We start from the raw sequence: 12637 nt of genomic DNA, 5'->3' as shown, positions 1-12637 counted from the left end.
TCACAGGCAACCCTGGATGGGAGTGCTGAAAAGGCACAAAGAGGTAATTTCACTGATGGGAACAGAGAGGCTCAGAGGGGAAGGTGAGAGTGACCAGCCCCTCCTGCTCCCACCATAGGTCAGGACAGGGTCAAGACAAACCCAATGCTGCCCCAGGAGGCTGGGAGCGCACCTGGCTCCTCTGGCCATCCTTCCAGAATGATGAGAAAAGGAGCCACTCTTCCACAACCACCATGTGCTCAGCCCACTTTGGCTCCAAGCCTCACAACAACCCTGTGAGGTGGGTGTCCACGTTCTCAGCCCACAGATGAGACAGGCCCTGACCCGCCTGAGGGCAGAGACAGACTGTTAGATCAGGGCCGCCTGCAGCCTGGGAGCGCGCCTCCTCTGCGACACAGACTGGGGACACGTCCCTCCACTTCATTGCGGAAGCATGAGCCACCTTCTAATTCAGGAAGCCGGGGGCTCCTGTTTGGGTTGTGCCTGCTTTGTCGTCCATCCCCAAGTTCTGAGCAGGCCAGGACATGCTGGCAACAGAGCCGGCCCAACCATATCTGATGTCAGGCTCCTTGACCCCAGGACACAATCAGAGCAAGAGGGGTGGCCGGGGAGCTCTGGGGCTCCGCCCACCTCCACCTCTCATGCCAGGGCACCTTTGCATTGGCACGGCTTCTTGGGTGAGGGTGGGATAAGGAAAGAGGAACCCAGCAGGTCCTTACCTAGTCAGAAGCCCCCTCCCTCCAGGAAAAGGAAACGTGAAATGAAATCAAAGTGAAATGATTCAGGCACAGATCAGCCTCAGGTGCCCCCTGGATCCTGATTTCTGGGGCCTATGGCCTCCTTAAAGCGTATTTTCGGAGGCATAGGAAGGGGGCTCGGTTCGCAGAGCTGCTTCGCAGATGCATAAGGCAGAGGCCAGACAGACCAAAAATGGGGAGTTAGGCAGGCAGGTGAGGAGACAACGAGGCTGGTCTCCCCTCTGTCACCTCTCTCTGTGCCTCACTGCCTTTCCAGAGGCTGGTAGTTGGGTGGCATTAGCTGAGGATTAGGCCCGAACTCTGCCCCGCCGGGAGCTGGAGGAGTGCGGTCACACCAGCTCCATACCTGCCGGTTCCCCTCCTGGGGCTGGCAGTAGTCAGATGAGGGAGGCAAGGGAGGAGCCCATTTCTGGACAAGGCCCCTCGTCACTGAACATGGAGCAGCGGTCAGGAGGAGGACCTGGTTCATAACCCAGCCAGGGCAGGCAAAGACCTGGCTGAGCCTGGGGGTCGGCGGGGGACACTCAATCCAGCCATTGGCAGGCCTGTGCCCGCCCTGTTGATGCCTGGTCGAGTGGTCAGTCCGAGGGGCCCCGGCATGACTGACAGTCCTTCATATCCTCAGAGTAGTCCTCGATCTGGATGGTCGTGGTGTGGAAGTGGAACATCCCCTGCAGGTGGTCACTGGCTGCCTTCAGCACAGCCTGGGCATCTGCATTCTCAGCTGGGGGCCAAGAAGACACGTGGTGGGAGAGGGGAGGCACCAGAGAACCAATTACTCATTCTTGGGCCCTTAGGACCGAGTAGGAGGCAAGTCTCAAGTCCAAGCCCCAGCAGAACAAGATAGGGGGCTGTGAACATCAAGAAACCCCCAGACTCACTCCCGTACCAGGTAACTGTCTGGTTCCCACACCTGGCACACAACCCTGAAAGGGCTGGAAAAGCTCTGGCTTAAAGGCTCAGAGTCTTTCCTCTGCCACTTACTAGCTGTAAAAGCCTGGGCGAGTGCCTTTACCACCTCCCACCGCTATAGTTTCTGCATCTATAAATGGGACCTTGATGATCAAATAAATAACAGATGCCCAGTACTCAGCATGGGGTCAGATCCAAAGCGCCGGCACCGTGAGCACCCGGCATCATCTGGGCAGGTCGGGCAGGGATGGCCCCGGGATCCCCGGCTGCCTCTCTTGCACGAGTGCTCTCACCACTCACCGATGGCGATGTGGACAGACAGGATAGGCTGGGCCACCGTCAGCGCCCAGATGTGCAGGCTGTGCAAGGCTTCCACGCCCTCCACGGACAGCAGCAGATTCCGCACGGCTGTGAAGTCCACGCCCTTGGGGGTCCCTGAGGATGACAGGGACAGGGGCTGAAGGACTGGGCTGCCTCCCACCCACGCTGCTTCCTGCTCCTCACACAGCGCCTCACGCAGACCTCTGTGGCTGAGGTCACCCCTGCCTCCCGAAACGAGCCCCATCATGTCACCCTGCTGTATTTTCCTCTTCACACTTGACACTGTCAGAAATGACCTTATTTGTTAGTTTCTTGTTATCTCCCTGTCTCAGATGGAAACTCTGTATGCGAGCAGGACAACTGTTTGGTTTATCACCTTATTAGTGCCTAGAACAGTGCCTCTTCCCCGAGTATATGTTTGATATAAAAAATTTTTTAAGATAAAGAAGGCAACCCGAGGCTCCCTGCACCCCCATGGGGCATCCTTGTCATCGTTTTTATCTGGGTCCGTCACATTCTTGGAGAAAATGCTCTGACCTGCGGCTGAACACTCAGGCTGATCTCAAACCAAGATCCAGACTGATTCCAACCACAGAGACGTATGGCCCCAGACCCTGGGCGCCAGAAAGCCAGGTAAGTAGGTGTGGTAACTCGGGCAGACCATTCGCTACCACTAAGCACCCCTCAAAGCCCTGCCACGTCTTCCCGAGGCGGGAGCGCCTCAGGAAAGAAGGCCTGAGCTGGAGTGGATTCAGCAGTGTTTCTTGTCCAACTCCGACTGTCTTTTTCTCATCCTCAATCTGCACCCCCCAGCACTGTGCAATGCGACGCATAATCCTCACTCCAAAAGGGAAGGCAAGTGGAGACTCAGGAAGCATATGAGGAAGGGCAGGAGGGCCAGGTGCTAAAGACACACCTGGAAGCCCCCGGACTTGGCAGGGAGGACACAGCCCAGCAGGGAGGAGGCACCCTTGGGGGTAGAGGGATGGAAAGGACGATCCAGGGGACATTTCCAGAACAACCACACCTGAGGACCCTGCTCAATGTCAAGATTAGCCTGGACCCCAGGAGGTTCTCCAGACCTTGCCCCCCCCCACCATGTGCTGTGATGTACCCCCACAACCAACACACACACACACACACACAGTGCATACTCAGTCGTGTCTGACTCTTTGTGACCCCATTGACTGTAGCCCGCCAGCCTCCTCTGTCCGTGGGATTTCCCAAGCAGGAATACTGGAATGGGTTGCCAGTTTCTCCTCCAGGGGACGCTTCCCAACCCAGGGATCAAACTGGTGTCTGCTCGATTTGCAGGCAGATGCTTTGCCCCTGAGCCACCTGGGAAGCCCACATATACACAGACTCGAACTTATCTTTGCATTGGAAAATAAAGAGCAAAAAGGGAGCTCCAAGCTCAGATTACCTTCCATCAGCACCAGGATCACATCTCTCAGGATGGTCAAGGTTGTCCCCAGGACGAGGATGGAGAACAGGAAGGTGCAGATGGGGTCTATAAACTTGTACTCTGGCTACAAGGAAAAAGGAGAGGCAGAGCTGGGGGGTCACCAGCCAACACCTCAGCCTCCCTTCTCCCCTCCCACCTGGCAGTGAGTCAGGGAGAAGGGCTTTTTCTGTGGGGTGGGCATGAGCTTCACCCTGACCCTGCCTCCCCAATTCTCTACTTTTTATTCTGTGTCCAGAAGGACAGGCAGGACATACCACAGTTCAGGATAAGACACCATGCCTTCCCACCCCTCCCTGCTCAAGAGGCTAAGCCACAGACAGAGCTAAATGCAAACTTAGGCACCATCTGGCCCAACATCCCAGCTTTATAGGTGGGGTAACAGAGGCTCAATTAGAGCAAGGGACTCCTTTACATCATGCAGCTAGCAAGAGGTGATCTAGGCTTCAAACCCAACACTGGGCTCTTTCCATTACACCCCACTGCCTCTATGTAATGGGCAATGCCCAGGCTTCAGCAGCCTACAGTTCTGGATTTGAATCTGAATCTACAGCTTACCAGCTAAGTGATGCTGTGCAAGTCACTGACCCTTTCTGGGCTGCAGAAAACACCATCACCTCCCTTCAGGATTCTCAACATCAGAAGTGCTAATGCTTAGTGGGTGTTGAGTAAATGTTTCTTCCCTCTCCCACCCTTCTGCCCAGAGCTGGGAGGGAGCTAGAAACTGGAAAGGGTCCTGTGCAGAGAGAAGCCCCCAGGTGACCTACACCCCCTCCCCTACTTCCCCCTGTCCCCAGCTCTAACCTTGAAGTATAAAATAAAGGCTGCCACCAAAACGCCCAAGCTCTGCAGAAAGTCTCCAATGACGTGGATAAAGGCAGCTCGGACACTGGGGCTTCCCTGCTCCTGGCTGGCATTGTGGCCGTGCTCGGGGTTGTGGCTGTGTCCATGGCCAGACTGGTGAAGAATCAACCCCATTCTATGGGAGTGGAGAGAAAGTCCAGGGGCTCACTGAGGGAGCAGATGGAAGCTTCAAATTCGGCCAGGCAGAGGCCCCCATCAGGACTGACCTCCCTGTGGGGGTCAAAATCCCAACCCCCACCCAAGACAGCATGATCCCTTTTGGCCACGGAAGGAGCCCAGCGAACGTGGCCTTGGTTCAGAGTTTTGCCAACGGGAGGAGGGGCTCAGCTCCATCCAATGCCAGGCTGAACCTGGGCACAAAGCTGCCCCAGTGCCAAACCTCAGAGCAGAAGGGCACTACAGAGGAGATCGAGATCCCCCCAGCATGTCACAGAGGGTGAAGCTGAGGCCCAGAGAGGAAACTGGCTTGCCCAAGGCCACTGGGCAAGGGGGAGAGAACCCAAAATAGACACCTCCACTCTACACAATTTACGTCTCAGTGAGACCAGCTTCAGGCACATCAGATTGAAATGGGCTTTGAGATTCTGTCCCTAGGGACCCCTGCTCCTGTAAGCGCTAGACTCACCCCGCCCCGCAACAGGAAGGAAGCCTGTCTCTGCTTATTCATGGACACATCGAGGGTGGGGACCCGATGCCGCCCCAGGTTACAGTTCCTGATGGCCTGGCCCCAGGCCTCAGGCAGGACCCAGGTGTTCCACGCACCAGAGCTCAGCCCACAAGGGAGATTCTGATCCTGCAGCCATCCTGGTGTGGGGCATGCCTCCACCCACAAGAGCAGGCCGGCAGGTGTGCCTGTGAGGAGGGGGAGGGTTCGCAGGGACCCCAGGCCACACTCACATGATGTTCACAACCACAGCACAGCCCGACGTGATCAGCATGGTCTCCTCCTTGATCTCATAGTCTCCAGAAATCAGCCTTTCCGCCGCCAAGTACACCAGCACCCCCGTCACGACCCAGATGGACAGCACAGAGAGCAGGGCACCCAGAATCTCTGAGGAAGAGCCCGGCCCCCAGTACCAATCTTAGCATGGGGCCCTGAGGCTAAGGAGCCCCCTCTCCCTCCCCACAAAATCTGAGCCTGGGTCCCATTGGAGGTATGGCTCTGCTGGAGGTGCTATGGCTGGCACCTCATCCCACCACTCATACATCTGAAAAGGTTGGAGCTAGAAGACGCTCAAGACATCATCTGGGACAACCTTTTCAATTGAAGTTGACTCATTAAATATACACCCATTGCTCAGCTGGCAAACTGAGGCTCTGAGGAACAGAGGCTGGGCCATCTCCCAGCAAGAAGAGAATGACAATGCAGCCCAGAGATGAACTTCAGAAGGCTTTGCTGACCTCTCCCTCCCGCCTAGAGCCAATCCATGGCGTTATGTGCAAAGTGAGCGCCAACGTTGTTTATTCTTAAATAAATACAGCTTGCCCTCTCAGGAAGGTGGACTCTCCTTTCCTGCAGGGTGGGAACTCCCAGAGGACAGGGGACCAGGGCTCCCCCATCAGACTGGGAGCTCCCAAAGGACGAAAGTCATGGTTGACATCCTCTTCCCCCACCCAAGTCACCCTCCTGGCTTTACGCAGGGACCCAGTGCACTCACCTAAGAACTTACATCTTAACCTACCCCCTCCCCCAACTCTACCCTCATCCCAACCAGGCCCTCACCAGCTCGATGCCAACCGAAGTTCATGGTCTTGGTGGCTGGCCGGGAAGCCATCCACAGGGAGAAGAGGCTGATAAGCATGCTGGCAAAGTCAGTGAGCAGGTGGGCTGCGTCCGTCATGATCGCCAAGCTATGTGCCAGGTACCCACCTGCAGGGCCAAAAGGAGGGAGGATCCTTATCAGCTCCCCAAAGAGCCAGTTTCCCAGAGTGTGTGTGCAGCAGGGAAACCATGAGCTCTGGAGAAAGACAAGGGATTCCAGACCTCTCCACCATTAGCTGTGTAACCATGGACAAGTGACTTCCTTTCTCTGAGCCTCGACTTCTAGCATCTGTGAAATGGGATTAGCAAAATCTCCTTAGAGGATGAATGTGAAAATTGAGTTCAAATTGGGCCTGGAGGGGAATACCGCTGCGGTCCAGTGGCTCAGACTCCCCACTTTCATGGCACCCTCAGCTCGGGTTCAATCTTTGGTCAGGGAACTAAGATTCCACAAGCCATGGGCCAAAACAACCAAAAACAAAAACAAAAAAAATGGGCTTGGAAAGCATTGTAGGTACTCAATAAATGCCGTTTTCTTCTAGCATTCAGGTCTTTCCTGACCTACTAGTTTTGTGCGATCTCGGACAAGTTACTTAACCTTATGATGCCTCAGTTTCATCATAAAAATGAGACTATCAGGACCCATGACAGCACGAGGCTGTTGTGAGGATTGCACGAGACAGTGTGCGTGTAAGAGGTGTAGCATGGTGTGAGTGAGTGACAGTCGCTCAGTCACGTCTGACTCTTTGCAATCCCATGGACTGTAGCCTACTAGGCTCCTCTGTCCATGGGATTCTCAGGCAAGAATACTGGAGTGGGTTGCCATTTCCTTCTCCAGGGGATCTTCCCCACCCACAGATGGAACCCTGGTCTCCTGCACTGCAGGCAGTCCCTTTACCCTCTGAGCCAGCAGGGAAGCCTACTATTAGCATGGGAAGCATACAGTAAATGGGGCTGTTAGTATGAATACTACAGGAACATTCAGGAGAAAAGCCTTTTGGACCATCCAGACTACCCATGTGCCAATTTCATTGAATTAGCCCAGAGTTCTTACCGATGACTTCCCCAATCATGAACAACAGGCAGAAGGCAGCAGCCACACAGAGCTGGCGCCAGGCCCTCTTCTTGGGGTCACCGTGACTGCCAGGACCCTTCTGGGAATGGCAGTAATGGCTGCTCTGGGGAGCCACCTCAGTGGGCTGCAAGGCCAGGCCAGGTGAAGACGCAGGGATGCCGCTGGTCCCATCCTGCCACAGAGTTGTGTAAGTCCTGTCCAGAGAGGAAGGGTGAGGGGAGATTCAGCTGAGATGGGAGCAAAGAGGGCTGACTCTAGTCTTATCTCTCTGCGGGGCCTGCGCATTCCCCTGTGCCCGTTTGGAAAAAGAGTTAAGGATATACTCCAAGCTCGACAGACTCTAAGGAGTGACCAGAAGCCCCTCCTTGCAGGAGGGTGCTGGAGAATGACCAGTCCTGGAGTCTTGGCTCCGTGTGTTTCCTCCTCCTCCATCCCTCCCAGGGCTTGGAGGAGGGAAAGACCTTGGGAACTAGCTGGCGGTGGGGGCGGGGGGTGGTGGTGCCGGGGGCGGTGCTGGGATGGGCCTGTCCAACGGAGCGCGGAGGAGGATCAGAGCTCATGCTAAAGGTAGACAGCAGCTCGCCGCTTCACAAGGACTTGGAGACACCGGGCTTCCCAGGGCGGGGCGGTCCTCGGGCTAAGGACCGAGTGCGAGCTCCAGGCACGCACTCCCCCACGAATCCGCAGGGGTCAGGATCTGTGCTCTGTGGCGAGGAAGGACTGGTCCCTGTGCTCAGCCTCAATTTCCCCTTTCCTCCACCTACCCCCGACCCCTCCTGTCGGGGTTGGGGGGGTGGTCCCAGATCGAGCCGTCGCCAAAACCAACCACTGCCAGTATGGCAGACGGGAAGATGGGGCTGAGGCCACTGAAATTCCCGCCCCTCCTCAGGTTCTCCTTACCCAACTGCAAGCTTGCTGTCCAACAGATGCATCCTCTCGCCCGCTTTCATGCGGCCCCGCGCGCCCTGCCACGTGCTCCCTGGAGTCGCGCGCTGGGCTCTCCAGCGGCGAGTGCTCACGGGCCGCCGGCGCCGTGCGCGCAGCTCCGGCCGCCCGCCCTGCAGCGAGTCCGCTCCCGCCTAGACCGCGCCGGGGCCGCCGAGGGGTCGATCCGCTGTCGCTACCGCTGCTGCCCCCACGACGCCGGCAGCTGCGCCCCGCGCCCGCTGGCTTTATCAAGTCCCCGCTTCCCCGTGTGAAGCGGCGCGTCGTGCGCAAAAGCCCGCAGGGAAGGGGGAGGGTGTAGCTGGCTGCAAAGGGCCCGGGCGCTGACCCCAGCACCCGGGCCCCGGAGCCCGAGGAGCCCACCTGGCCTAAGTCGGAAAGCCTAACCGCCTCCGCCCAGCCCTGCTGCTGCTTGCTGTTTCTGCCTCCACTGCTCCCACTTGCCCGCCGCGCGAGGCTGGCTGCCTCCGGCCGGGAAGTTCTCGGGACACCGGCTTGTTGAAATCGGCTTTGAGTCGCCTGAGAGCAGGAATGTGGCTCCTAGACTCAGAATAAAGGGCTCCTGAGGCTGGGGTTGTTGTCTTCCTCCTCGGGAAACCCGTGATCGGTTTCCACCTTCCGGCTGCAGGCGTCCGAGGCCCCCCAAGTTCTGCGCAGGCTAGGGGGCTCCCGGGAGCGGGGTGTGCCTGCACTCAGCCTGGGACAGTAGCCTTCCTGACTGACCCATCCTCGTCGCTCTAGCAGCACCAGTTCCTCCCCTTCTGGGCTCCGATTAAAATCTGGGGTGACCGGCTGTATCTCCACCGCTACATGGAGCAGGGTCGCACTTCAGCCCCAGTCGCCATCTGGACTGAGCTGACACCGCCACCGGCAGACCAGCTATTCTCCACTGCCCCGCGGCAGTTCCCAGGAGCCACGCGTGGTCTTCGGCCGAGAAACGCCAGCTAGCTCTTCCTGCCGGGATCCACTGGGATTGGATGTGTGTTTTGTGCAGGTCTCAGCTAACCGATCCAGTTGAAGTTTCAAACTGCCCCAGGCTCAGCTCAGATTAATCTCATAATTTACTTGAGGGCAAAGTGAAGCGAAGTGAAGTTGCTCAGTCTTGTCAGACTCTTTGCGACCCCGGGGACTGTAGCCTACCAGGCTCCTCTGTCCATGGGATTTTCCAGGCAATAGTCCTGGAGTGGATTGCCATTTCCCTTCTCCAGGGGATCTTCCCAACCCTGGGATCGAACCCTGGTCTCCTGCATTGTAGACAGACACTTTACCGTCTGAGCCAAATGCAAAGTACTTTGTAAATTTTCAATATATGAAGATTTACAAATTGGATCCAGACACATTTATTCATTTTATTAAAAAAAAAAGTTTATGCCAGATTTCCCTTAACTTAATACTTTCCTAGTACTCATTTTAATTGATTTGCAAGAGTTTAACTAATTAGTTAAGACTGTGATATATGGAAAAGCCGTACTCTGTACCTGTCTCCTGAGATCCCCAGAAGTCCTATGCAAATGACCTGGCAGTTCAGACACCTCAGCAATTTTATTCTAAAAATGTTGATATTCCAATAAAGAAGGCTTCCCAGGTGGCGCTAGAGGTAAACTACCCGCCTGCCAATGCAGGAGAGAGAAGAGATTTAGATTTGATCCCTGAGTGGGGAAGAGCCCCTGGAAGGGGTCATGGCAACCCACTCCAGTATTCTTGCCTGGAGAATCTCATAGAGAGAGAAGTCTGGTGGGCTATAGTCCATGGGATTGCGAAGAGTCAAACACGCCTGAAGCGACTTAGCACAGCACAGGTGGTTAAAATACACATGTAATGAAAATTTGCTAATGACCTCAGATTCTTGGGTCTTGTTTTTCACAGCAAAAAAAAAAAAAAAAAAAGCTCATGTATATTCTGGCTCCTCCCTCACCTCTTCAGAGCAGTTCCTTTGTAAAGTCAGCAAATAAAACTGAACTCACACCTTTTCTGTCATGCATCTTTTTTCTGTCAACACCTGTGTGTGTGTGTGTTAGTCACTCAGTAGTGTCTGACTCTTTGTGACCCCCAAGGACTATATTCTACCAGGCTCCTCTGTCCTCAGAATTCTCCAGGCAAGCATACTGGAGTGGGTCACCATTTCCTCCTCCAGGGGATCTTACCAACCCAGGGATCGAACCTGGGTCTCCTGCATTGCGGGCAGATGCTTTACCGTCTAAGCCACCAGGGAAGTCCATCAACATTCCACAAAGAATCTGATTCTGTAGGTCTGGGAAGGGGGTGTGGGAATCTATATTTTTAAACTCCTATGTTTAATTCTATCATGAAATTATTGTTCTTTTAAATGATATGTTCTTGTTGTTCAGTTGCCCGGTCATGTCCAACTCTTTGCGACCCCATGGACTGCAGCACATCAGGCCTCCTTGTCCCTCACCATCTCCCGAAGTTTGCCCAAGTTCATGTCCATTGCATTGGTGATGCCATCCAGCCTTATCATCCTCTGATGCCCTCTTCTCTTTCTGCCCTCAATCTTTCCCAGAATCAGGAACTTTTCCAGTGTTCACATCAGATGACCAAAATACTGGAGCTTCAGCTTCAGTTCTTCCAACAAATATTCAGGGTTGATTTCCCTTAAGATTGACTGATTTGATCTCCTTGCTGTCCAGGGGATTTTCAGGAGCCTTCTCCAACACCACAGTTCGAAGGCATCAATTCTTTGGCCCTCTGCCTTCTTAACTGTTCAGCCCTCACAACTATACATGACCACTGGGAAGACCATAGCCTTGACTATACAGACCTTCATCGGCAGAGTAATGTCTCTGCTTCTCAGTACAGTCTAAGTTTGTCATAGCTTTCCTGCCAACAAGCAATCGTCTTCTGATTTCATGGCTCTAGTCACCATCCACAGTGATCTCAGAGATCAAGAAGAGGAAATCTGTCACTGCTTCCACCTTTTCCTCTTCTATTTCCCATGAAGTAATGGGGCCAGATGCCATGATCTTAGTTTTTTTTAATATTTAATTTTAAGCCAGCTCTTTCACTCTCCTTCACCCTCATCAAGAGGCTCTTTAGCTCCTCTTCGATATCTGCCATTAGAGTGGTATTATGCACGTATCTGAGGTTGTTGATGTTTCTCCTGCCTATCTTGACTCCAGCTTGTTACTCATCTATCCCAGCATTTCTCATGATGTGCTCAGTGTACAGATTAAACAAACAGGGTGACAGCAGACAGCCCTGTCATACCCCTTTCTCCATCTTGAACCAATCAGTTGTTCCATACAGGATTCTAACTGTTGCTTCTTGACTCACATACAGGTTTCTTAGGAAACAGGTGAGATGGTCTAGTATTCCCATCACTCGAACAGCTTTCCACAGTTTATTATGATACACAGTCAAATGCTTTAGCATAACTGATGAAACAGAGGTAGATGTTTTCCTGGTATTCCCTAGCTTTCTCTGTGATCCAGTGAATGTTGGCAATTTGACCTCTAGTTCCTCTTCCTTTTCTAAAGCCAGCTTGGACATCTGGAAGTTGTTGGTTCGCATAATGCTGAAGCCTAGCATTCAAGATTTTAAGCGTGACCTTACTAGCATGGGAGATGAGTATGATTATCTGATGGCTAGGACTTTCTTTTGTACTACCCTTCTTGGGAACTGGGGTGAGGTTTGACCTTTTCTAGTCCTGAGGCCACTACTGGGTCTTCCAGATTTGCTGACATCTTGGATGCAACACCTTGATGACCTTATCCTTTAGGATTTTGAATAGTTCCAGAATTCTGTTGCATCCACTAGCTTTATTAAGAGCAGCGTTTCCTAAGGCCCACTTGACTTTGCTATCCAGAATGTCTAGCTCTGGATGACTGACCACACCATCGTAGAAATCCGGTTCATTAGGTCTTTTTTGCACAGTTCTTCTGTGTATTCTTTCCATCTCTTCTTGATCTCTTCAGCGTCTACTAGGTCTCTATCGTTTCTGTCCTTTATTGTGCCCATCTTGAGCGAAATATTCCTTGAAATCTCCAGTCACTTCTTTCTTTAGCTATTTGTATGGTATATTTTTAATGGCATAATGATTATGATTTTGAAAAGAACCTTTATCTAATGGGTTACATGATACCTGGAATTTGCCTTAAAACAATCACAGTGAGGAGAAGGAACAATGACAGAGAAGAAACAAGTATGTCAGTAACTACGGAAACTGAGCAGTGAGTGAGGAAGGTATGTTATACTATCCCCTGTACTTTCCTGTGCATTTGAAATTTCCCAGAATTAAAGGTTTAGGGAAAAATAAACCTCTGGTGATTCTAATGCAGCCACCAAAACTGTATTCAAGATTTACGGGAGTAACCCCTTTGAAGCTGATTTCTTTGCAGCATGATTTTAAAAGAAACTTGTTGATCAGGAAGACTTCATACCACCTTTGGGTGTTCCGGTTTGCAAGTGCCCTTTGTGTGGCAGCTAGAGATTCCCTTGTTTGCAATATCAGATATCTCCCTGGAATTCACATTTCTGATTACAGAGCCTTGATTGCCCTGCCTCCTCCCTCTGATAAGTGA

The 12637-nt window shown here is 53.2% G+C and overlaps 1 protein-coding gene across 1 annotated transcript; it reads right to left on the bottom strand.

The window, feature by feature from the left end:
- Window positions 1–220: 220 nt before the first annotated feature.
- On the bottom strand, window positions 221–8302 carry SLC30A2 (solute carrier family 30 member 2). Its single transcript, XM_042244527.2, has 8 exons — window positions 8055–8302; window positions 7134–7348; window positions 6041–6187; window positions 5215–5368; window positions 4258–4432; window positions 3415–3520; window positions 1971–2105; window positions 221–1482 (listed from the first exon to the last, which is right to left on the bottom strand). The coding sequence occupies exons 1-8, from the start codon at window positions 8102–8104 to the stop codon at window positions 1337–1339; spliced, it is 1128 nt and encodes a 375-aa protein (XP_042100461.1). The 5' UTR covers window positions 8105–8302; the 3' UTR covers window positions 221–1336.
- Window positions 8303–12637: the final 4335 nt, after the last annotated feature.

The sequence above is a fragment of the Ovis aries genome, chromosome 2 (genome assembly GCF_016772045.2).
Source record: "Ovis aries strain OAR_USU_Benz2616 breed Rambouillet chromosome 2, ARS-UI_Ramb_v3.0, whole genome shotgun sequence".
In the NCBI taxonomy this organism is placed as follows: domain Eukaryota; kingdom Metazoa; phylum Chordata; class Mammalia; order Artiodactyla; family Bovidae; genus Ovis; species Ovis aries.
The sequence above is the reverse complement of the archived record's forward strand: the minus strand, read 5'-3'. Positions and strand labels throughout refer to the sequence as shown.

Bases quoted from the DNA above. Each gene is read 5' to 3' on its own strand.
- SLC30A2 (XM_042244527.2), bottom strand. From the start codon at position 8,104: ATGAAAGCGGGCGAGAGGATGCATCTGTTGGACAGCAAGCTTGCAGTT. The intron at 6,188-7,133 runs GTAAGAACTCTG...TTGGCCCTGCAG, and splicing joins CATGATTGGGGAAGTCATCG to GTGGGTACCTGGCACATAGC. The intron at 5,369-6,040 runs GTGAGGGCCTGG...GCTCTTCCTCAG, and splicing joins CTTCGGTTGGCATCGAGCTG to AGATTCTGGGTGCCCTGCTC.